This window comes from Trichosurus vulpecula, chromosome 2, assembly GCF_011100635.1.
Source record: "Trichosurus vulpecula isolate mTriVul1 chromosome 2, mTriVul1.pri, whole genome shotgun sequence".
Taxonomy (NCBI): domain Eukaryota; kingdom Metazoa; phylum Chordata; class Mammalia; order Diprotodontia; family Phalangeridae; genus Trichosurus; species Trichosurus vulpecula.
Window position 1 is genome coordinate 120,574,308 of NC_050574.1, and position 24,742 is coordinate 120,599,049.

The following is a 24,742-nucleotide window of genomic DNA, read 5'->3' on the forward strand; positions in this document are numbered from 1 at the left end:
AACATAAGCCCCTTGAGGGCAGGGACTGTTTCGTTTTTGCCCAGCAGCTAACACAGTGTCTGATGCATACTAGGAGCTTAATAAATACTTTTAGATTGATTATTACCCCATTTTCCAGGGGAGGATACTGAACTTCTGAGATATTAAAGAACTTGCCCGAGGTCATGTAGCTGAGAATGATGGCAGCCGGCCGTGGTCAGGACTAGGGTACAAGCTGAATGTCTGAGAAGTGGTGATCAATAATATCTGTAATAATAGCTAACCTTTGTATCGCATTTACTGTGGGCCAGGTGCTGCACTTTACAATTAACTGTGCTCTCATTTGGTCCACGCAACAACCCTGGGAGGTAGGCACTACGATTATTCCCATTTGACAGATGAGGAAACTGAGGCAAACAGAGGCTAAGTGACTTGCCCAGGGTCACACAGGTGGGAAATATCTAAGGCCATATTTGAACTCAGGTCTCCCTGACTCCAAGCCTTCCAGATTGTCCCTCTTAGAGCAAAATTCAGGGAAGGCAGTGCTATAGGAGGTGGCAAGCCTCATAGACCTCTGACCTCCCATTTGAGCCACAAGATGACCCTGTCTTTCTCCTCTAGAAGCAAGTCCCAGAGGCATCTTAATTGAAAGATGATCAGATGGTCAGGGAGGGCAGTTAACTTACCGTGTGACTGTAGAGAAGTTTCTATCTTTCTCTGGGCCTCATGTACCTTATCCTTAAAATGGAAGAGTAGGACTAGATGTTTTCTGAGGTTGTTTCCTGTCTTAACTTTCTATAGTTCTGTGAGGCTGTGGTAAGAATCTCATAGAAGCCACTAGGCTTTCTCAGACCCCTCCTGGGCATTGGTTCCTGCTGAAATTATGAAGCTGGGTAAAGAGGATCTTAAAATCCTAGAGACATAGAACAGTAAAACTTAGGATTTTAAAATTTTAAGGTAACTTAGAATATAAAATGTTAGAGCATAACAAGTGTCAGAGCTGAAAGGGACCTTAGAACGCAGAACACAACGTCAGAGCTAGAAGGGGCCTTAGAGCACAGAATACAATGTCAGTGCTGGAAGGGGCCTTAGAACACAGAACATGATGTCAGAGCTAGAAGGGGCCTTAGAGCATAGGACACAAATTATAAGAGCTAGAAGGGACTTTAGAATGTAGAACATAGAATATAGAATGCCAGAGCTGGAAAAATGCTTAGAACATAGAACTTCAGAGGGCAAGAAGAGCTTAGAATGTAGAATGTCTGAGTTGGAGGAAACTTTCAGCATCACTCAGTCTGACACTCTTCACTTTATAGAAGGAGAAACTGAGGCCCAGAGAGATGAAGGTCATACAATGAGGTGGCAACAGAGCCCTAACAGTCTATATTCTAACAACACTTCCAGATCTTAACAGTCTGTGATTTTAAGGTAGGGGCCCAGCCAAGACCAGGACTCCCACACTAGGCTGCCTCTCTTCAGGCAGATGACTTCATCTGTCTCTCCCGCAGAGACTCAGAGTCTGGGTCTAGGTGGAGAGAAGCCCCATGGGGAGGACTTTCTGACCCTCATTGGCATTATTCCTCTTTGTTCTTTTCTTGTTTCTCTTTTCATTTTCCTTCTGGGGCGCCTAGTGCCCTGTCCAAGACACCCTCGGTATTGGCTCTGAACCAGACTCAGCACTGCAAACAGCTGGAAGGGCTGGTGTCCTCCCAGGTCCAGCTATGCCGGAGCAATTTGGAGCTGATGCAGACCATCGTGCAGGCCGCAAGAGAGGCCATGAAGACCTGCCGGAAGGCCTTCTCTGACATGCGGTGGAACTGCTCCTCCATCGAGCGGGCCCCCAACTACCTGCTGGACTTGGAAAGAGGTAGGGAGGGAGCATCTGGAGTCAGGAAGGCTCTGGGGAAGAAAGGAGGAGGGTGGCTCTGATGCAGAAGACAGCCTCTTGTCCTCTAAAGTCCCTTACAGTACTCTGTCTATGATCCTGTGATCCTAGAGGAGCCCCCAATTTGAGGCAAGGGGGAGGGAGGAAGCATTCCTTAAGGAGCTAATAATCGAGAATCAATAGAATCTTGTTCAAGGTCTCTGTGTATCCTAGCGGCAGAGCGATAGAATCCTGAATGTCACAACTGGAGGGGATCTGAAGGAGTTTCTAATACAGGGGTTCTCAACCTGGGATCCACAGACACCCCCCCCCCCAAAAGGTTCTGTAGATAGATTTCAGAGGGCCCAAGAGCCTGGAGGGGAAAAAATTCATCCTTATTTCAATGTAATTGGTTTCTGTTGTTATCCTGAGTATTTCTCTGTATGCATTTAAAAACATGATTCTGAGAAGGGGTCCATAGGCCTCACCAAGCTGCCAAAGGAGTCCAGGACACAAAAATGATTAAGAACTCCTGCTCTAGGAGAACCCTCCTATTTTACAGATGATGCAACTGAGGCACGGAGGATTTATGTGACATAGGCACACGAAAAAGAACAGATTATATGGGAAAGGTAACACGAATGGCTTTGGATCATATATTTGGAGCTGGCAAGGATCTTAGTGGATATCCAAGATCCGAGGTCATGATAGTAGTAAGTAATAGAGCCAGCTTTAAACCCAAGTTCTCTTGACTCCACATCCATTGCTCTCTCCAGGGTACCATGCTGCTTAGCAAAGGCTCAAGGGATCATGGAGTCAAGATGTAGCCAGAATCAGGAAAGGTCAGTTTGGGAAGGCTTCACGTAGGAGGTGTCATTAATAATGGCCCATCAGTCAGTGGAATGGGATGAGCATTGGGTTTTGGAATCAGAAGACCTAGACCTGACACCCACTATTTCTTGAATAAGTTTTCATATTTAACACATATTTTCTCACTTTCTCATCATCCCCCTTGCTTCTCACACAGTCCTTTGCAATCTGGCTTCTGACCCTTCCACTTCACTGAAACTTCTCTCTTCCAGGTTGCCAACGATGTCTTAATGACTAATTCCAATGGTTAGCACACCCCTTGACCTTTCAGCAGCTTTTTATACTGTTGACCACCCTCTTTCTTGGATAGAGCAGAGGCTTAACTAGGGGGCAATAAAATGAGATGAAGCAGGAGAGTTGTGGAAGGCTTTAAACAAGAAAGAAAAGAAACTTTAAACATTAGTGGGTAGGCAAGAGGGAGCTATTTCAGATTTTTGAGCAGAGGAGTATCATATGACCAGTTCTATGCATAAGAAAACCTGGTAATGCTATGAAGGATGGATTGTAGAAAGGAAGGAGTGGAGGCTATTATAATATCCAAACACTTCAGGTTGGGGTGATGAACAGTATCTGTGGGAATAGAAAGGTTGGGCCGAATTCCAGAGATATTTCACAAGGATGACCTATAAGGAACTAGAGAACCTTTCTGCCTTTGATTCCTATGACATTGGCTTCTCTTCCTATTGGTCTAATTGTTCCTTGTTCATCCTCTTTGCTGGATCCATCATCTTCCCTGCCCTCTAAGCGTGGGTTTCAATTGTTCACCCAGTGACCTCTTCTCTTTTCACTCTCTCCCTCCTTTGGTGATCTCATCGGTTTTCATGGCTTCAATTATCATCTCTATGCAGATGACTACCAGATCAGGCTGGTCAGTTCTAACCCCTCCCCTAAAGTCCAATTCCACATCTCCAGTTGTCTGCTCAGCATCTCACCTGGATGTCCCACAGACATCTGAAATTCAACATGTCCAGAAACAGAAATCATTATCCTTCCTCCCCAAATCCTTGACCCCTGAAAACTTTCTACTTTCTACTTTTTCTGTGGAAGGCATTGGAGGATCACTGGAGCAAAGACATAGAGTCAGAAGAGATCTTAGAGGACATTTGGGCCAATCCTCCATTTTACAGATAAAGAAACTGAGGCCCAGGTATCCTTCTAGTCACTTAGATTGGTAGCCCCAGAGTCATCTTAGACTCTTCCCTTGGTCCTAATCTCTAGATGAGGGAGGATTCCTCATCTCCATATCCAATCTTGTTAAATCCTGATGATTATACCTCCAAGACATCTCTTGACACTGTCCTCTTCTGTCCACTCACATGGTCAACATCCCAGTTCAGTTCCCATCACTGGCTAGGACTATTATAATAGCCTTTAAATATATGTGTGTGTATATATATGTGTGTGTGTGTGTGTGTGTGTGTGTGTGTGTGTGTGTAAACATATGTATGTATATACACATGTATGTGTATACATATAATTTATTTTTTAGCATTCTTTAAAAACTTTTTTTGAGGTCCAAATTCTCTCTCCCTCTAGCCCCTCCCCTGCCCACTGAAAAGGCAAGCAATATGATAGCAATTAAACATGAAATCATGTGAAACATTTCCATATTAGCTATGCTGCAAAAAAGCAAGAAAAATAAAGTGAAAAAATTATGCTTCCTGTAATGGCTTTTTAATAGGCATCTCTGCCATGCATCCCCGTGTCTCACCTTCCAATCCAGCCTCACAATTGGGAAGACAATCTTTTCAAGGCACAGGTTTAATCGTATCACTTCCCTATTCAAACTAGGGCGGCTAGGTGGCAAAGTGGATAGAGCGCCCTGCCTGGAGTTACAAAGACCTGAATTCAAATCCAGCCTCAGGTACTTCCTAGCTGTGTGACCCTGGGCAAGTCACTTAACCCTGTTTGCCTCAGTTTCCTCATCTGTAAAATGAGCTGGAAAAGGAAATGGCAGAGCACTCCAGTATCTTGGCCAAGAAAACCCCAAGTGGAGACTGAACAACACCACCACTGACAATATTCAAACTACTTCAGTGGCTCCCTTTTCCTTTTGAACAAAACACAAACTTTCTAGCTTGGCACTCTTAAGCTCTTCACAGTCTGACTTCAATCTACTTTTCCAACCTCATTTCACATTATTCCCGTCCATATTCCAGACAAATTGGATTACTACTGGGTGTTCTTGGAACTCAGCATTCCAATCTCCCAAGCGTTTACACAAGCGTGTCCTCTCTTCCAAGAACATACTCCCTCATCTGTGCCTTTTGGAATCTTTACTTTCCATCAAGGCTCAGCTGAGTTGGCACCTCCTCCATGAAGTTCTCCCTGATTCTCCCCTCCACTCCCCTGCACCTCTGCCTCCATACCATCCCCTACAGCCCAGAGTTGGAGCTCCTTCCCTTTTCATATATTTCTAGGTCTGGTCTCTCTCTTCCCTTATTTCACCCCCACCCTGCATCATGCTTTTCTCTGTCTGAGCTGTATCTCATCAGAATACTGTAAGCTTTTTGAGAGCAGAGACTAAAGTCTTACCCATTTGTAGGGGGAGGGGGCTGGGTGTCCAGGCCTGTGACATATACACACAGAATGTCAGAACTGGAAAATACCCAAAAACATAGAATGTCAAGACCATGGTGTCTCAGCTTTGCTGGCCCGTCACTGCCTGAATTTTCATGCCTCTTCCTCCATCCATGTCATGCCATGCCAAAGTCAGGCCCTGGGGTGGGTGGCAGGAGGTATAAAACTCCATTATCTTGACCCTTCCCATGCAGCCTCTGCATAGACCCTCACTCATCCCCCTTCTCTCTTGCAGGGACGAGGGAATCTGCCTTCGTGTATGCCCTCTCTGCTGCTGCCATCAGCCATACCATCGCCAGGGCCTGCACCACTGGGGACCTTCCTGGCTGTTCCTGCGGCCCCGTCCCAGGTGAGACACCTGGGCCCGGGTACCGATGGGGAGGATGTGCTGACAACCTCAACTACGGTCTCCTCATGGGGGCCAAATTTTCAGACGCTCCCATGAAGGTGAAAAAAACAGGATCCCAGGCCAATAAGCTGATGCACCTTCACAACAGCGAAGTAGGGAGACAGGTAACCAGCCCCTCCCCCCTGCCCATCACCGCCCCCCTCCCTCCCTCTCCCCCCCAGGGCGGGTGTTGTGCTTGGGTACTGCTGCGGCTCATCTGCTGCTAGGGACTGGTTCCAGACAATGGGCCAGCAGTCAGCCTCTGGGGTAGGGACAGGGCAAGGGAGGCCCAGGAAGGGAGGAGGAGGCAAGAGCTAGGTGCTGGTAGGCAGTCAGGAGATTAGGGTTGAAGGCCTGTCTCTGCCCCAACCCTGTTGGATCAGGGGCAAGGTCAGCACAGCCCTTCTCAGGGGTCACAGTCTCATCCCCTATAACATGGGATTAGATTACCTCTCAGGTGCCTTCCAAATCTAATATTCTTGGTTGTAGGTCAGTGTTTCTCAGCCTTCTTGAGTGTGAGGACCCCTTTTTAATGCCAAGAAGCTTCACAGCCCCTCTGCCCACATTCTGGTAGCACAATCAGAATCTATCAGCTGAGAATAGACAGACAGTGCTGGGTGCCTTGCAGTAACTCCAAGGTCCCCAGGGGTCTGAGGTCCACAGGGTGGGAACCGCTGCTACCTTAGCTGTGGTTCTTTCCATCTGCAATATTCTGTGCTCTGGACCTGAGCTCAGAAAGCGAGAGTTCAAATCTCAGCCTTGCCACTTACCACTTTGTTTGATCTCTGAGCCTCAGTTTCTTCACCTGTCAAATAAGAGGGCCCAGGGATAGAGTATTTGACCTCTGAGGTACCATCCAGCTCTAAATATAAAATCTGATGATTTTAAGACTTTATAATCTCGACATGCTATGTTCTAAAGGCTCTTCAAGGTGTCCTTTGTGTGGCCAGCTAGATGGTGCAGTGCATAGAGAGCCAGGCCTAGAGTCAGGAAGACCTGAGTTCAAGTGTGGCCTCAAACACTTGCTAGCTGTGTGACCCTGGGCAAGTCACATAACCTCTGCCAGCCTCGGTTTCTTCATCTGTAAAATGAGCTGGATCTGCTCCAGTTTCTTTGCCAAGAAAATCCCAGTCAGGGTCATGAAGAGACAGACATGACTGAACAACAAAAGAAGTTTTGTTCTAAAGCCCCTTCCACATTTAACATTACATGTTTTCAGGTTCCTCCGAGCTCTGACATTCTATGTTTTTGGGTATTTTCCAGTTCTGACATTCTGTGATCTAAACTCTTTTCCAGCTCTGATATTTTATGTTCTCAAAGTCCCTTTCAGCCCTCAGATGTTCTCTGCTCTAAGGTCCCTCCCAGTATTGACATTCTATATTCTAAGGTCCCTCCCAGTTCTGACTTTCTGTGTTCTAAGGATCCTTCCAGCTCTGACATTCTGGGTTCTAAGTTCCCTTAAGGCTTTAATATTCTATGTTTTAAGGCCTCTCTCAGCTCTAACATTTTATGTTCTAAAGTAATTTCCAGTTGATACTCTGTGTTCTAAAGTTTCTTTTATTTCCAACATTCTGTGTTCTAAACTCTTTTCTATCTCTGACCTTCTGGGTTCTGTTCTAAGCTCGCTTCAACCTCTGACATTTTATGATTCTCTGAGTAGCTCAAATGAGACTGGGTTTCACCCACTCCACAAGGGGATGGGTTCAGTCCCTTTACTATATCGGTATTATCTGCACTGAACTTAGGTACCTGAGAGCTGGTCTTTTTGTCTGCCACTCTTGGGACTTCCCAAACTGAGGAGATGGTCTAGGAGTGCCTATGATTAAGCAGTGATGACCTCAGAAAGCCATGGGAGAGGAAACACTCATTGGACCATAGACATTGGACATAGTGGAGTTGGGAGAACACTGACCTGAATCTTGGGAGACCTGAGTTCTAAGTTTGGCTACATTGCTAACCAGCTTGGTGACCTAAAGGAAGTCATTTCCCTTCTCTGGATTCTTCCTCAGTAAGATGGAGAGGATGGACTAGACCAGGGGGTCTTAACCATTTTTTGTGTCATGGATCCCTTTGGTAGTCTGGTCACATCTACAGACCTCTTCTCAGAATCATGTTATTAAATTTAAAGAATGCTAAAATTCCATTAGAGGTGAGAAAAAATAAAGATGTAACTTTTTTCCCCATCCAAGTTCACAGAACCCCTGAAATCTATCTACAGGCTGCTTGGGGGTCCATGAACCTCAGGTTCAGAACCCTGGGAATAGATGAACATTTCATATCTAAAGCCTGTGATTGGAAAATCTACTGGACTTCTTCTATAATTATAAGTGGCTTTACTAGCCTTCTGAAGTGTTTAGATTCCAACAGTCTCTCATATTCACATCATGATTATAATTTTCTGAAGTGCTCTTGCATCATTATCTCATTGGATCTTTACAACAGCCCAGGAAGGGAAGCAGAGCAGAGATGCTCGGCATTGATATCCCAGCCTTAAAGCTGGGGCATCCCCCATGAGGATGATGGACGTCATCGTCCCATTTTACAGGAGATGAGATTGAGGCCCAGAGAGATGGACAACTTGTTCAAGGCCATCTAGTGAGTGTCAGAAGCCAAGACCATGTGGCTCAGGGCTACCACTGAAGCAAACCATAATCAGGATTCTGATGAAGACTTCTGGGGAGGGGGAAACTCTTGCCTGAAGCAGTATGGTGCAAAGGTAGGAAGGCTGGATTTGGAGTCTAGAGACAAAGATTAAAGCCTGGCTTTGGCCTTTTTACACATGATATCTCAAGGTCTCAGTTTCTTCAAATTAGGGCTCAACTTAGTTTCCTCAAAATGAGAGGCTTAGAGTAGATAACTTTTAAATCTCTTCTATCCCCAAATTTTTGACTCTGTAACCTCTTCCAAAGTGGAAAGGAGGAATCCATTATATTTTTAGACCGAATGAAGTACCAGCAAGTTATTTCTGACACCAAGTTTAAATCTTCCTCCTTATAACATCATCATCATCATCATCATCGCTAGTATTTGTATAGTACCTACTATGTGCCTAGGGCTGTTCTAGGCATTTTACAAATATCCCATTTGATTCTCACAACAACTCTAAGAGGTATCCTCATTTTACAGACAAAGAAACTGAGGCCAACAGAACTTAGGTGACTTGCCCAGCATCACACAGCTAGTAAGTATCTGAGGCTGGATTTGAATTCAGGTCTGTCAGACTCCAGGCCCAACACCTTGTCTACTGCACCATCTAGCTGCCTCGCCCATTGGGCTAATTCTGCCTTCTGGGATGGAGCAGAACAATTTAACCACTCTTGTGGTGACAAGGAGCACAGGGAGAGTTAGTGAGTCTGTGGCAGAGATAGGACTCAGACCCAGGTTGTTAATGGTGGAATCAGTGAGAATGCCCCAGAAACCAAAGGTCAGTGAGAGACCCTTCCACATCCCTCCCCACAAGTGCCTAGGCTGGAATCGGCCCCTCTGGCTCCTTTCCCTCAGGCTCCATTGAGCCCCAGATGTCACCTGCCACATCTAGTCTCATCATTCGTCAGTGAGAGCAGCTATCAGTCAGTCAACAAGCATATCGTAAGCATGTAGTATGTTCGTGGCCCAGTGGCAAACCCTGAGAATGCAGAGGAAGGTAAAAACCCTTTGAGGAGTTCATAGTTGACATAAAAATAGATAGGTACATACAGGTTATGTACAGAGTAGATGAGGATAAGCTGAAGGGAAATGTGTTTGCCATTATGGGGGTCCCACCACACAGAAGTGGGATTTGAGCTGAGTCTTGAAGGGACTCAGGAAGCCAGGAGGCAGAGAGGAGGAGGGAGACCGTTCCAGGACACAGGGTGTCTTGGGCGAGGAAGAACAAGACATCCAATGTAGTTTAATCTTAGGATAGGTGGAAAGGGGTAAAGACTAAGACTGGAAAGTTATAAGGACATAGCAGACTTGGCCCAGCCCCCAGAGAATCCAAACCCAGAAGAGCCACCAGGGCATAATATAGTAAATTATACTTTAGAAGTAGGCAAAAATGTAGAAGGACCTGGTGTCAGAACATCTGGGCTGAAATCATAGCTCTTGACATTTACAAATAATCTGTGTCATCTAGGATAAGTCACTTTGCTGAATCATTTTCCCTGTTGTGGTCTCAATGTCCTCCTCTGTAAAATGGGGTCAGTAATACCCTAGCTGGCTCACTGGGAGGAGAGTGTCTTGTAATCCTTGAAGTATGATTCTCTCTGAGGCCAAAGAGCTGTGGGTTTCCCTGGCCAGAAACCTGGTCCCTTTATCCCAAGGATATTGGAGAAAGAGAAAGCAGCAAAGGCCTGATCCCAGTCCCTCCCCTTCCCCAGCAACTACCCCCAGAGTCCCTGACTCTTTAGCCAGGTAAAGGAGGGGTGCTTGGACCTCCTATGTGCTCTGATTTGGAGGTTCTGAGAAACTTACCCATGTGGTGGGAGTGGGGCATCTGCTATAACTGCCATTGATGGACAGTCTGGGTAGTTCCTATGGCATATCAGCTCCTTGAGGTCAAGGAGAGGGTCATCATTATTTTTGTGCACACACACCCTCCCTTACCTCCAGCCCCACTGCCAGGGCTTTTTTAGCCCTTCATAAATGCTTGTTGAATGTGTGAGAATAAGCTTAACTCCTCCAGTCAATTACCTCACCTGTAAAATTGGATTAATAATGCTTACCTCGGCCTTCTGCTGTTAAAAAAAGTTCTCTAAGCTTTAAAGGGCCATAGAAATGAGACCTAATCATAGAAAGCTCATTGGATTTGAAATCAGAAGACCTGAGTTTGAATCCTGGTTTTACTGGGAGACCCTGTATGAAACTACTCTGATGCCCTTACCTTGAAATAAGGATGCTGAACTAGAGCTTCTGAGGTTCTAGCTCCAGAGATCTAGGTTCAGCTCTAGATCTTGTATCCCCTGACTAGACTAGCTCTGAACTCCCATCCAACTCTGGGGTTCTGTGAAACCATGTTTTCCACTCCCTGGTGGGGTGGAGCAGAGGTGTCCAACATAAACCTGAGAGTGAGAGGTCCAAAAGCATGCCCCTCCCCCACGACCCACTAGAATGCTGAAACAGATTAAAATGCAGTTGGGAAGTATTTAACAAAATAAATGAAAATAAAATAGAACACAGATAATGAATCGAAGCATGTGGTTTTCTAAGGCAACATGCTGCCCCCGGGAATCCTCATGTACAGCTTAGTGGCCCCCGATTTCTATTTGAGTTTGATGCTATTGGGCTTGAAGATCATCCTAGGTATGTGCCATCATGTCTTGGTCTGAAGCAGGTCCCAGAGTAGGTGTGCTTTTTCCATTCACTCCTCTGAGGGTTGGTAGCTAAACTTAATGAATACTTGACTTCAGAAGAACTTCTCCTTTTGTTTTGATTGTAAAATCCATGGAATGTGAAAATGTCTAAGTTAGAAAGGACCTTAAAACATAGAATGTTAGGACTGGAAAAGACCTTAGAACAGAGAATGTCAGAGCTGGGAAGGTCCTTAGAGCATAGAATATAAGAGCTGGAATGGGCCTAACAACACAGAATGTCATCAAAGCCAAAAGGGCCCTTAGAATGAAGAATGTCAAAGCTGGAAGGGAACCTTAGAACACAGAATGCCACAGAAGTAGGGCAAGACCTTAGAACACAGAATGTCAGAGCTGAGAGGAGCCTTAGAACACAGAGTGTCAGAACTAGAAGGGACCTTGAGATCATCAGTTTAACCCTCTCATTTTGTAGTCAGCCAGGTGGTGCAGTGGTTAGAAGGTTAGACTTAGAGTTTCATCTGGTTTCAGACACTAACTTAAGTGTCTTGAATGACACACTGGGCAATTCACCTGACCCCTTTGTGTCTCAGCTTCCACATCTCTAAAATGGGGATAATAATAGCATCTACCTCCCCAGGTTGTTATGAGGGTCAAAAACCTTTGCAGACCTTAAAGCTGTATTTCAACGGTGGCTACTATTGCTAATACAGAAGAAAAAACTCAGGCTCAGAAAGCAGACGTGATAAAGTCACATCGCTAGTAAAGAGTCAAGTTGGGTTAGGCTCAGAGAGTTGGTGGCAGAACTGGAGGAGGATCTCTAGGACACCTCATCCAATGCCTTTCCCAACACCTCACAATTATAATTTTAAAAATTGATAATTAAAATAGATCATTTTTAATAAAATTCATAATTGGTTTACCATTTTTCTTTATAACTTTTAATTTTATTAAATAAATTTATAATCAGAATGTATTGTTTTTAACAAGATTTATAATTTAAATTTATAATTTTGATAAAATTAATAGTCAAAATTTAGAATTTTTTTGAAGAAAACCTTGTTCTAAATGCTTTCACGTACATTATCTTCATGTTGTAGAAAGATCCCCAGAAATCAGAAAGCTTTATTTTTAGACCTAATTCTTCCACTAATAAATTCTGTGACCTGGGGAAAAAACATTTCCCTTCTCCTGGCCTCAATTTCCTCAGTAATTTGAGGGCGTCAGGCTAGACAGTCCCTCCGGGCCTGTGAGTCTATGATTCATTCTCCCTTCTCTCCCATAGCAGCTCTGTGTGGCTGGAAGGGGCTGAGACAAGTTCACCTTTATGGGCTGAGATGTGGATGCGAGTCAGAGCTGGGCTGTTTTTCCAGCAGTGAGAGTCAGGATGATGTAAAGCAAAGAGCTCTCTACTGACCACTATGTAGCCCTGGACAGATCACTGCCTTCTCCAGGCCTCAGTTTCCCCATCCATTAAAATGGACATGATAATCCTTTCCTCGTCCTGCAGCAGGTTTGCTGTGAGGAAAGAGTGTTATAAAAGTTAAAGGACTAGGGATAGAGACTGGATTTGGGATTTCATTAACAGAGGGAACTCCTGGGTGAGGAAATCCCTCTACTAATGCAGTTTGGTTCCTGCTCTGCCACTGATAGTCTTGGAGAGTTACACTGAGGGCCTAAATGATTTGCCCAGGGTCATTCAGCCAGTGTGTGTCAGGGACAGGACTTGAACCCAGGGCTTCCTATAAACCTCAGGTACCATAGCAATGGGAACTGTTGATATTATTGGGGTAGTGGAGAGGGAAGATAAAGAGATGTAAGCTAGGAGTGAAAATACACAAGATGACCATAGTAATGCTCTTCTTGATGAGTGTTGGGCGGGAAGAAGGAGGGAGGAAATAAACATTTATTAAACACCTACTGTGCACCAGGCACTGCACTAAGTGCTTCACCAACATGACCTCATTTGATTGAGGAGAGGCAGACTGACCCTGTGAGGAGATACTCTGCCACCATCTCCCCATCTAAAGCACAGCCTCTTCCTCCCTACCTCCCACAGGCCCTGAGAGCGTCTCTAGAGATGAAGTGTAAATGTCACGGGGTCTCCGGCTCTTGCTCCATCAGGACGTGCTGGAAGGGGATGCAGGAGCTTCGAGATGTGGCCCAGGACCTCAAGACCAAATACCTGTCAGCCACCAAGGTGGTACATCGACCCATGGGCAACCGGAAACACCTGGTGCCCAAGGACCTGGACATTCGGCCCGTCCTGGACACAGAGCTGATCTACCTGCAGAGCTCCCCTGACTTCTGCATGAAGAACGAGAAGGTGGGCTCCCACGGGACACAGGACAGGTAAGGCGGGAGCTGGGGATGGGGCGTTAGTGTAGACTATGGTTCTCTGTCTTGGGGGGTCTTGACCCACTACTAGCCTGTGAGCTCTCTGGGGGCAAGAGACCTGTCTTATCGAAACTATATTTCCCCTCAACACCTAGTACCATGCTCTGTATACAGTAGGGTCCTAGGATAATGGAAAGAACTGTCCCAGAATAGAATAAGCCTCCTAGGGAGGAAAGGAACTTTGCTTTGATGGAAGGCCTTCACTAGAACCCAAATGACTACTTGTCAGAGGGCACAGTGTGGGGAGGGGCACCTGTTCAGGGACAGGTTGGACCCAATGGCTTTTGGTTACTCTTCCAGATGAGATTGTATGCCAGATCCTGGCTTGGACACTTCCTGCCTGTGCGAAGCGGGCCAATCCCCTTTTTTCTTTGTATCTTAGTTTTTTCATTTATAGAATAGTAAGTAATAATATTTATACCATGTACCTTAAATTCACTCATTCATCCATGAAGCTCTGACTATATCATGTGTACATAACAGAGTAACCACTAACAATTAACAAATTTATATTAATACTAAATGACCAGTAAGATTACTGATCCCAGCCAGGCAAGCAGTAAACCTTTATTAAGCACTTACTGTATACCAGCACTGTGCTAAGTGCTGGGGACCCAAAAAAAGTCTGCAAGTCTCTGATTGGGCAGGATTGGAAGGGGGCGGGACAAGAAGATTTGAAGGCAGTTTGGAGGTGTATTGGGGATAGATGGGGACTGCTCTGGAGAGGACAGTAGAGATACACAGATTATTCTGAGAGGTAAAGCTGCTCCCGGTGTACTTGGGAAGTAAACTGTGAGCAGCTCTGGCTGTGGAGGTGATGGTGCCCGCCACCCATCCACGTGTAACAGTGTCGTCTGATGTCATCCCAGAATATTAGAGCTGCAAAGACCTTTGAACTTACCTAGTCCTCTTGTTGAATCTCAGAACCTGACAGGTGGAAAGAGATCTCAGATGTAGGGGGGAAGAGTTAAAAAAAAAGGAAGTAAGGAAGAAAGAAGGAAGGGAGGGAGGGAGGAAAGAAGGAAGAAAGGGAGGGAGGAAAGAAGGAAAGAAAGGAAGGAGGAAGGAACAAAGGAATGAAGGAAGGAACAAAGGGAGAGAGGAAGGAATGAAGGAAGGAAAAAAGGAAGGAAAAAAGAAAAGGGGAGAGGGATGAGATTAGAGAGACTCAAGTTCAAATTCCTTCTCAGAAATCTACTAGCTATGAGACCACAAGCAGGTATTTTAACTTCTCTGACCCCCATTTTCCTCATTTATAAAATGAGGATAGTAATACTAGCAATAAACTTACTTCAGAAAGTTATTGAGAAGATGAAAAAATACTACATTTAAAGAGCTTTGCAAACCTTAAGATGTTATATAAATATTAGCTATTATGACGTACAGCTAGTAAGTCTGCTTGAGGCAGAATTTGAATGCAGATCTTCCCACACCATGCAGCACTCTGCCTAGCTCCCGGTTATAAAAGGTGATGCAGATAAGAACTTCCTAATAGTTTTCCAGATCAAGAACGGTTTGATGTTTCTGCTATATTTGGATTATCTTGGCTACTGCCTACCTCCAGAAGTACTGAAAGCCTGAACAGATGTTAAATGCAAAGTTTACATCATTAAATGGGTGAGGTATTTATGGACCACCAGAGGCCAAAAGGACCTTGGTGTGTAGTAGATAAGAGATCACTCCCAAAGAGACCTCAGAACACAGAATGGAAAATGGGAGAACCAGGTAGGACCTTCTGATATAGAAAATCAGAACTGAAAGAGACGGCAAAACATTGAATGAAGAATATTAGAACTGGAAGGAACCTTAGAACGTGGGCTCTTAGAGCTAAGAAGAGCATAGATTATTATAGCTAGAACATAAATATCAAAACCTGAAAAGATTTCAAAACACAAAATGTTAGAGCTAGAAGGGGCCTTTAATGATCACTTGGTGTAATCTCATTTTCCGGATTAAGCGATTGGGACCCAGAGGCGTACGGTAAACTCTTCGAGGCCACTAAGAACACCGGTCTCCTGACTCCAAATTCAATGTCCCTTCCTCTATCCCACGCTGCTTGGTTTGGTCCTCACGATAGGTTATTGCTACCCTCATTTTGCAGATGTGGAAATGGAGAGACAGAAGTTCCATGACTTACCTAAGGACATAGTTTATAAATGGCAGAGCCAGAATTCACACCTGTCTCTTCTGACTCCCAAACCAGGGCTGTTTCCACAAGACCAAAACTGCCCATTTTCTTTAAAATATAGACTGTTAGTGCTGGAAGGAGCCTTAGAAATCGGAATGGTGAAACTGAAAGGCCTCTAAAAACACAGAATGGGGACACCATTTAGTCCAATGCACCCTCACTTATAGCTGAGGAAACTGAAGCCGCAGAGAGAAGGTACTGCCCAAGGAGCGCACAATGCATCAGTGGCAGTGCGGGGATGCTCATGTCCTGATTCCCCAGTCCAAGGATTTTTCTGCCACCTCCCATTTTATATCATGTGGTTTCTACAAACACCAGGTTCAAGGTCCTCCACAGTCTAGATGTGTAATGGGAGGGACAGTGAAAGGGTCAGCTTCTCATCATCTTTAGGCCAGGTCTTAGAAGACCCATCATTTCCAAAGGCCATGTTTGGGCCCCCTTTTCTCGCCACCACCCACATCACCAGAACACAGCTGAATCCTTGGGAGTCTGTGCTGAAATATCTGCCTCCCAGAGAGCTGGCCCAGTGTGCTCCCACGGCTTCGATCCTACTCGCTGCATTTTCTCACGTCCCTTGGCTTCTCCCAGCACCATTCTTGGCTTTGTTTCTCTCTCTTGGGGAACTGTTATCAAGGGTGTGGAGGGGGAAGGTTTCTGTGCAGTGACAGGCACAGCCAGACCCCCACAGGTCTCCCTTTGCCGTCTCATAAGAGGCAATATGGTAGCAAGGGTTCCAGCCGTAGCGTCAAGAGTCTTTCGTTCAGATTCCACCTGTGACTCTTACCAGCTGGATGAACTTGGGTAAATTACTTCCCCACCTGAGCCTCCATTTCCCCATTTGTGAAATAGGGGAAAATAATCCATGTACTATCTACTCACAGTATTAAGGGGTGAGTGCTCTGTAAAACCACTGAAAGGCCCAAGAGGAATGAATTATCCCTGTGGCACCATGGTAGAAAAAACCCTGGGCCAGAAGTTTGGACACCTGATCTATTCTCCTTCCTGGGCCTGCTTCCCCCTCCATGAAATGAGAGCGTCTCTAAGGCCCCTTCCACCTCTGCCATTCTGAGGATTCTGGGTGAAGCGTCCTAGCACTCTCACTGACTTCAGCCAAGCAGGAGAAGAGTTAGGGTGCCCTCCCCCCATTTCCCTTTGATGGCTTCATGAAAGGCTGCCTTGGATGCTCAGGATAATCTGAACCCACCTGGGGGCCAGGGTTTGAGGAGGAACCGGTGATAGCAAGTGATTTTTAAAACACATACAAAGTCAGAGCTGTAGGAAACCTTAGCAATATAATATCCGAGCTAGAAGGGCCCATATAGGGACTATCTAGTCCGACTGCCTCCGTTTTACAGATGGAAAACTTGAGACACAGAGAAGGATTACCCAGTACAGGAGAGGCAGCAGACCTGGGCTTCACTTCTTACCACCTGAGATCTGGAGCAATTCTCCATTTCTAGTTTCTCTGTCTGTCAATTGAGGGTCAAGGGATTAGAGACTTAGATCTAGATGGGATCTTATGGATCATGTATTCTGGATGAATTTTATTTTGCAGGTGAGGAAACCGAGTTTCAGAAAGGTTAAGTGACTCATCCAAGCTCACACAGTGAGGAAGCCACAAAAGTCCCCTGAGGGCAAGTCCAGCAGGCTTTCAGTTATGTACTATACTGTCCTCCTTCTGCCCTTCCAGAGCTGACATTCTGAGATCCTGCCATTAAACCCCCTAGGTGGGCTTGAGCAAATCTCTTACCCTCGGTGGGGGGAGGGTCTCATGTTTCCTGTCTTCAGAATGAAGAGACTGCACTCAGTGGTCTCTGAAGCTTCCATTCACCTGTGTCATGCAATTCTATACTCCTGGAAGAAGTGAATTATATTGTTTCACTGCTTCAGGAATCCATTATTTGATCCTCTGGGGACTTCTCCACTTACAGAGATCTCAATAATAATCATTAGCATTTATATACCACTTTAAGGTTTGCAAAGCACGTTGCACATATCAAATCACTTTCTTTATCCTTGTAACAATAGCACTTAGATGTAGGCGCTATTATGATCCTCCTTTTGCAGCTAAGGAAACTGAGTCAGGAAGCTTAAGTGACTTGCCCAAGGTCATACAGCTAAAGGCAGAATTTGAACCCAGTTCTCCCTGGAGTCAGTGCTCTATCCCTTGAACCACTGAGCTGCCTATGTTGGCTATGCCTTGGCAGACTGTCTCCCTGAGTTTCCATGGCTGAAAGATTCATTCCCCTGTAGCAAACTTCTAGTGGTTAGCCTCTCCACATTCAGCTGGACGATTACAAAGTCTTATCACCAGACTCTTACTGCCTAGATCTTTTTCACAGGAATTTCTGGCTATCCCCTTCCCCCCATCCTGTTCTTGTCAATTGATTTTTTGAACCTAGGTGCTGAACTTTACATTTTGCTCTAAGGGTGTTAAATCTAAGCATGACCAGGAAACAACTTTAGAATTTAAAAGTTTCCCAGTCCTCTCCCTTGATCCTAATCCGCCAGCTCCCCAGCCTGATCCCCATCAGCAGGGTCCCTCGGGACTCAGGGATGCCCCAACCCCTGGGGATGCCAAGAGACAGGTAGGGGGAGGCCTGGGTAGTCCTTCCAGACTCCAAACATTCCTAGCTTCCCTTAATAAGCTGTCAGAAATCTGTCATCCATTAATTTATCTAAACTCTTCTTGAACCTGTGCATATTTATAGTCTGTACCAACATCCAAGGACTGAGTTCATATGTTCACTCCCCACAGACTAAAGGATGATGGGTAGCTTTTAGTCAAGACTCCAAATGACTTCCTCAGGCTCACCAAACAAAGGCTTTGAGAGCTGGAGGGGACCTTGGAGAACATCTGGTCCAATATCAGAGGAAACCAAGGCCAGATGAAGGGAAGAGACTTAACCAAGGTTACTGAACCAGTCAGGGGCAGAGCCGAGGCCAGAACCCAGGTGTTCCAACTCCCAGCCCAACAGGCTTTTTTTTTCTTATTACAGAATGCTTTTTCTCTTAAAATGGGATCCCATGGGAGAAACTAAGTGCAACTATCAGGGGTACATATCCAAAATACTGCCCTCCAGTTCTGGAAAATTCCCCTTCTCCTCAGTCTGTATCTGAAGAAACCTCATTTCATGGAATCCCAGAATGTCAGGCTTGAGAAAAAACATTAGGTTTAGGGACAGGGCCTGTGATTTCATTAGCTGTTGTTGTTCAATCATGCCCAACTCTGTGTGATCCTAGAGTGGCTTGCCATTTCCTTTTCTGGCTCATTTTACAGATGAGGAAACTGAGGCAAACAGGGTTAAGTGACTTGCCCAGGGTCATATAGCTAGTAAGTGTCTGAGGCTGGATTTGAACTCAGGAAGATGAATCTTCCTGACTGAGACCTAGCACTCTATTCACTATGCCAAAAACCTGGGCCACCAATGCAGGTCAGCACCTTATCTCCAACTCGTAGTCTTAAGGAGTTGCTTGGGGCACTGAAGAATGAGTGATATGGCTTTTCTGGAGTCACCTAATCAGTATATCAGAGGCAGAACTCTAGGGCAGGTCTTCCTGGTTCCAAAGCCAGCCCCCTGGTGATGACACCCCACTGGCTCTCATTAGAGAGAAACAAGGAAACATAATGTTGGAGCTGAAAGGAACATAAGAGATCACATAGTTCAACCTTTTCTTTTTACCAAGAAGGAAACTGAAGTCCCAAGAGGGGGAGAGGCTTGAAAGATGTCTCAGGGCTGCCATCTGGCAAACAAGTGAGCCCCCCAGCCCCACCCCCGATCCGTTCAGTCCTCCAGATTGGTGTCCTGGATTGTTTGAGACTGGGAGGGCGGCTGTGCGCGAGAATGAGCACTTGGAGGGACTGAGTCCTTGCCACTAGAAGTCTTCCAGTGGGAGCCTGGCAGAGGTTTGGTCAAGGTGGTTTCCAGACTAGAGGAAAAGCTTCCATCTATGAAATTCCAAATGTGGCATCATGCAAGGAGCAACACCTTACCCTGGGGTGCCTTAGTCCCAGCTCTGCCACGGCGTGACTTTTGAGTAATTTGCCTACCTCACTGAGCCTGTTTCCTTGTCTGTAAGATGAAGATTGGACAAGATCTGCTTGGGTCGCTTCCAGCTTTGACATTCTGTGTCTTAAGGCCCCGCTCAGTTCTGACAGTATGTGTTCTGAGGCGTCTGTGAGCTCTGACATTCTATGTTCTAAGCCCCCTCTTAGCTCTGACATTCCATATTCTAGAGTCCTTTCCACTTCTGACATCTTGTGCTCTAAGGTCCCTCCCAGATCTGATGTTCCATGTTCTAAGGACCCTCCCAGCTCTGACATTCTGTGTTCTAAGGACCTTCCCAGCTCTGACATTCTGTATTCTAAGGGCCCTCACAGCTCTGATATTCTATGTTCTAAGGACCATCTTAGTTCTAACATTCTAGGTTCTAAGGACCTCTCAGCTCTGACATTCTAGGTTCTAAGGCCCCCGGACATTCTATGATTGTAGGCTCTACAGCCTCCCCAAGGGTAGCAGGCCTCTGGGATGGCCAGTATTCCCATATGGACACCAGATTGTGAGGATCAGATAGGAGAGAGGGACGAGCAGCCAGGAAACTAAAAGAATGTCAGTGCAGGAAATGCTGGCTTCAGGCAAGCCCTGGCGCTGCTCAGGCAGAGAGGGAAATGAGGAGAGGAGGAGGAGTGTGTCTGGATAGAGGAGAGGCCAGAAGGGAAATGGGTTAGGGTCCCCTGGGGAAATAAAGGCGCTCCTGGATCCCATTACCAGGCTGGAGGTGGGGGGACCATGAAGGAGAGAGATCAGGTTTCTGCCCTGCTCTCTGCTGCCATTCCCCTCCCCCCTCAATCAGGTGCTGGGAATATGGACAGAATCAGACAATATGAGGACGGGAAGTGACTTAAAAGACCTTGGAGTCCAAACCCCTCCATTTACAAGTGGAGAAACTGAGTTGCTGAGAGGAAAAAAGGGCCTTGTTCACAATTCAGTGTTAGAACACTGAGACAATGGGAAAAGGTGTTGGACTTGAAGTCAGAAGGCACACGTTCAAATCCCACCTCTGACACCTATTTATTACCTGTGTGACCTTCCTCTTTCTGGATCTTGGTGTGATGTCCTTTCCTACAAAACGAGGGGGCTGGACAAAGCGACCCTGTAGGTCTGTTCTAGCCCTCAACCCAAGGGTCTTTCCACCAACCAGGGCTGCCTCATCTCACTTACCCTCAGTCAGCCCTGACAAACAGAGCAAATGGGTTTTCCCACATGCAGCCAAGGCACCATCTGTCGGTGGATTCCACATTCCCCCTGGCTTTGTGTAATGGGTGCAGCAGGACTATTCTTGGCCGTGTAGACCAGGCGTCAGGATTTATGAGATAATTCATGGGGAATCACTGAGGAAGCTATAAAATACCATACATAGGTGAGGGATGGTAGATGGCTGATTTGAAAAACAATCATGGAAATCTTAGAGCATCAGATCTGCATGGGACCTTAGAACCTAGGACAGAGAAGGTGTCTCCTCACCCCACCCCAGCTCTCCAGTTCCATCATAAACTGGGCTTCAATGCAGCTGGCTTCTCTGGATCTGGCTATTTTCCCTCTCTCTTCTTCCTGGGACTAGGACTCTTCTTTGAGGCCCTGCACTCTCGCTTATCTGTGGGGTGTTAGGCTTGGCCCGGGATATGGGAGCATGGGGGGGGGAGGGTCTTAATGATGTGAGGGGAAGAGGAGATCCTGGTAAGTGATGAGAATTGAGAAGGTTGAACAAAGTCATTTCTAAGATGCCTTCTATTTCCAGTTGTTCTGTGTCCTGAGATCCTCCTGTCCAACATTCTATGTTGTAAGGTTCCCCCTGTCCCCATCATCCTAGGCTCTTAAGGTTCCTTCCAGGACAGATATGATTCATTCTAAAGTTCCTTCTACCTGTAACATTCTAGGTTCTCATGCCATATGTTATAGAATCTTTTCTAACCCTGACATTCTAAGGCACAATCCAATGCTCAAATTCTAGGCTCTGGAGTTCCCTTCCAGCTCAGGTATCCTTTGTTCTCAAGGGTCCTTTCAGCTCTAACATTCTGTGTTCTGGTGCTCTTAGAATCCTTTCCAGTTCTGATGGTCTGTGTTCTTGGGTCTCTTCCAGATCTGACATTCTAGGCTCTGAAGCTCCTTTCCAGCTCAGGTGTTTTGTGTTCTCAAGGATCCTTCCAGTTCTGGTGTTACATGCTTTTAGAATCCCTCCCAGTTCTGATGCTCTATATTCTTATGTCTCTTCCAGCTCTAACATTCTGTATTTCAGTGTTACATGCTCTAGAATCCTTTCTAGCTCTGACATTCTGTGTTCCAAAGTCCCTTCCAGATCTGACATTCCTTGATACTTTCAACAAACTGGAGAGGGTAACCAGGATAAAAATTTTCCTTCCTGTTTCACGATAATGAAGCCCAGGGAGGTACCATGACTTACCTATAGTCACACCACGCATTAACGGCAGAGTCCATTGGAACTTGGATCCCTGCATTCTGTCCTATGAGATTTCCAGTGCAACTGTGACAAATGCCCGCAGCAACCCACTCCCTTTTCTCTCATTTCTCTCCCTGGGGGCATGGATGTTGGCAAGTGTGAGAAGCATTGTGGCCAAATGCCAAAATCTGCTCTCCCTACTCGACCCTGCCGCTGCCCAAATGTTTAGTCTACTGAGCTCGGGGGAGATGTCATCCTTCTTTCTTCCAGCCCTCTTCCTACCAGAATATCCAAGGTCAAATGTATAAGATCTCATAAACAGTAAATGATAGAACTTTTCTGGGTGACCTTGGACAACTCCTTGGCTGTCTCTTCCCTTAGACTACAGGATCCTTGGGAAGTGGGGCTTTGTTTGCCCTGTCCCCTGCCCCTAATTGGGACTCTCCGAGGTCAGGGACCACTTCTCTTAAATTGATCCATTAACAAATAAGCATTTATTAAGTGCCTACTTGTATTAGGAGGGCAGAGTTTATAATCTCAAAGAGGATCATAAACATGTCTGAAAGGTTCGGAACCGCTGGATATAAGAAACTCTCAAAGTAGAAGGCAGAAGAATCAAAACATATATTTAGGCTCCACAGTAACCAACCCATGAACCAGCAACCCCATTTTGATATATTGATCAAAAGCTTCCAGGCCCAATAAGTACGCCTTGAAAGAGTAACCAGGAGGCTACAGAGAAGCATGATTGCGTAAAGCAAAATCATGCTTCCCCCTTTATGGTAAAAAGATTACCCACTGGCCTGAAGTCTTTGTTCAGCTTCCTCCCGTAGGTCAGCTCTGCTACTGGCAGCTCCTGCTTCAGCTGTGGCTGTGGCTGTAGCAGCCTCTGGCTCCAACGGGAGCTGCTTTTAACCATCCAGCTTCTGCGGGGGTGTAAGGTACGCCGGGGAAAGCACAGGTTCTTTCAATCTGCTTAAGCAAGGTGAAGGGGTTGACTGGGAAAGCACAGGTTCTTTCCATCAGCTTAAGCAAGGGAAGCAAGGTGAAGGGGCCGACAAGCTTACTCCAGTCCAGCATACAAACAGCATTCAGTTCAGGGGAAAAAGCCAAACTAGTCAAGGGCACTTGTTGACTAAGTGCTAAGGAGCCCATTTTTGGTTGCCAATACACTACTATGTGCGTGGCACTGGGGATCCAAAGACAAAAATGGAAGTTTTTGTCCTTAAAGAGCTTTCATTCTATAGGGAGAGATAACACATACACATATAAGTATATACAATATATAGACAGAGTAAATAAATACCAGGTGATATGAGGGAGTCCATTGATAAACATTAATTTAGTGCTTACTGTATGCCAGGCATTGTACTAAGTGCTGGGGATAAAACGAAAGGTGAAAGACAGTCCTTGACCTTGAGGAGCTCACATCAAGGGGGCTCACAACATGCAAACAACTCTGTACAAAGAAACCATATAGAGGACAGATAGAAAATAATCCACAGAGAGAAGGTGATGGAATTAAGAAGATCAGGGGAAGGCTTCCTGTAGAAGGTGGGATTTTAGCTGGGACTTGAAGTGGACTGTTGTGTGGGAGGCCATGGAGGAAGGGGGTCTCTGCTTCAGACTGGGCATCCTGGAGGGCAGGCATTGTGTCTCCTTCTCAGATCAAGGATTCCCAAAGGCTTGTGAATGGGCCATGTCCTCACCAGAGCTCCTCTGCTTCTCTCTCCTGACCTCAGACAGTGCAACAAGACGTCCAATGGCAGTGACAGCTGTGACCTCATGTGCTGCGGCCGAGGCTACAACCCTTATATGGACAAGGTGGTAGAAAGATGTCACTGTAAATACCACTGGTGCTGCTACGTAACCTGCAAGAAATGTGAGAGGACCGTGGAGCGGTATGTCTGCAAATGAAGCTGGCAGCTGCCCGCCCAGGGCCCTGAGCGTGGCCTTAGCCTCGGCCTTGGTGCTCTCGGGGCAGGAGAGGTCCCACGGAGCCGAGCCCTGGCCTTCCCATTTCTTGGCCCCTCGCCCTTCATACATCCTGCCAAGATATCAGACTTCCAAGAAATAAAGCAAAGGCATTGACAGCTGGGGTGAGGAAGGGGTGATATACAAAGGAGGAAGACCAGGACCTCGTGGGGAGGAAAGCCAAACAGACCATTTTTGTAAATCGTCATCAATGGTGCCTCCCGTCTTTTATTTTTCCTTTTGTGCCTTGAGGAAGACACCCGTGACTGGAAGGGTGGATTGGGCTGGGTGACTAGTCCTGAGAGCCCTCTGAGTGGCATTCGCCTACATGGTAGGAAGTGGGGGTGGGGGAGAAAACAGAGACTCTCAATCACCCTGGGGTCAGGGTGTCCACTGTGGCCATCCAGCTGCCTCTGAGGGGTAAAGGGGTGGGTGGAATTTCGATGTCATTGGCCTGGAAGGAGCAACAACCAAAGAGTACTAAGAGGGGCAGCAGGGAAGAGGAGGAGGAGGAGGAGGAAACACAGACTCTAAATAACCTTGCACTTGGTGTGTCTTCCCTTTTGCACCAACCTGGGGAAGGAGAGAGGAAGGGAGAAGGGCAAGGACATTCAGGGTCTGGCCATAGACAAAAATAAGGACATAGCAACGTAGGGTCCTTCAGAACTCCAGCTTTCTGGAGGGAGGCCCATCCTTTTTTCATGAGTGTGCTTTCAGAAGATGAAGCCTGAAGTTATCTGAACAAGAACCCTCCTCCC

The 24,742-nt window shown here is 46.2% G+C and overlaps 1 protein-coding gene across 1 annotated transcript; it reads left to right on the top strand.

Moving 5' to 3' along the window:
* The first annotated feature begins 1,617 nt into the window (after positions 1-1,617).
* WNT11 (Wnt family member 11) lies at positions 1,618-24,041 on the top strand. Its single transcript, XM_036747231.1, has 4 exons — positions 1,618-1,846; positions 5,529-5,806; positions 13,026-13,318; positions 23,753-24,041. Exons 1-4 carry the CDS (start codon positions 1,723-1,725, stop codon positions 23,925-23,927), a joined length of 870 nt encoding a protein of 289 aa, XP_036603126.1. The 5' UTR covers positions 1,618-1,722; the 3' UTR covers positions 23,928-24,041.
* The last annotated feature ends 701 nt before the right edge of the window (positions 24,042-24,742 follow it).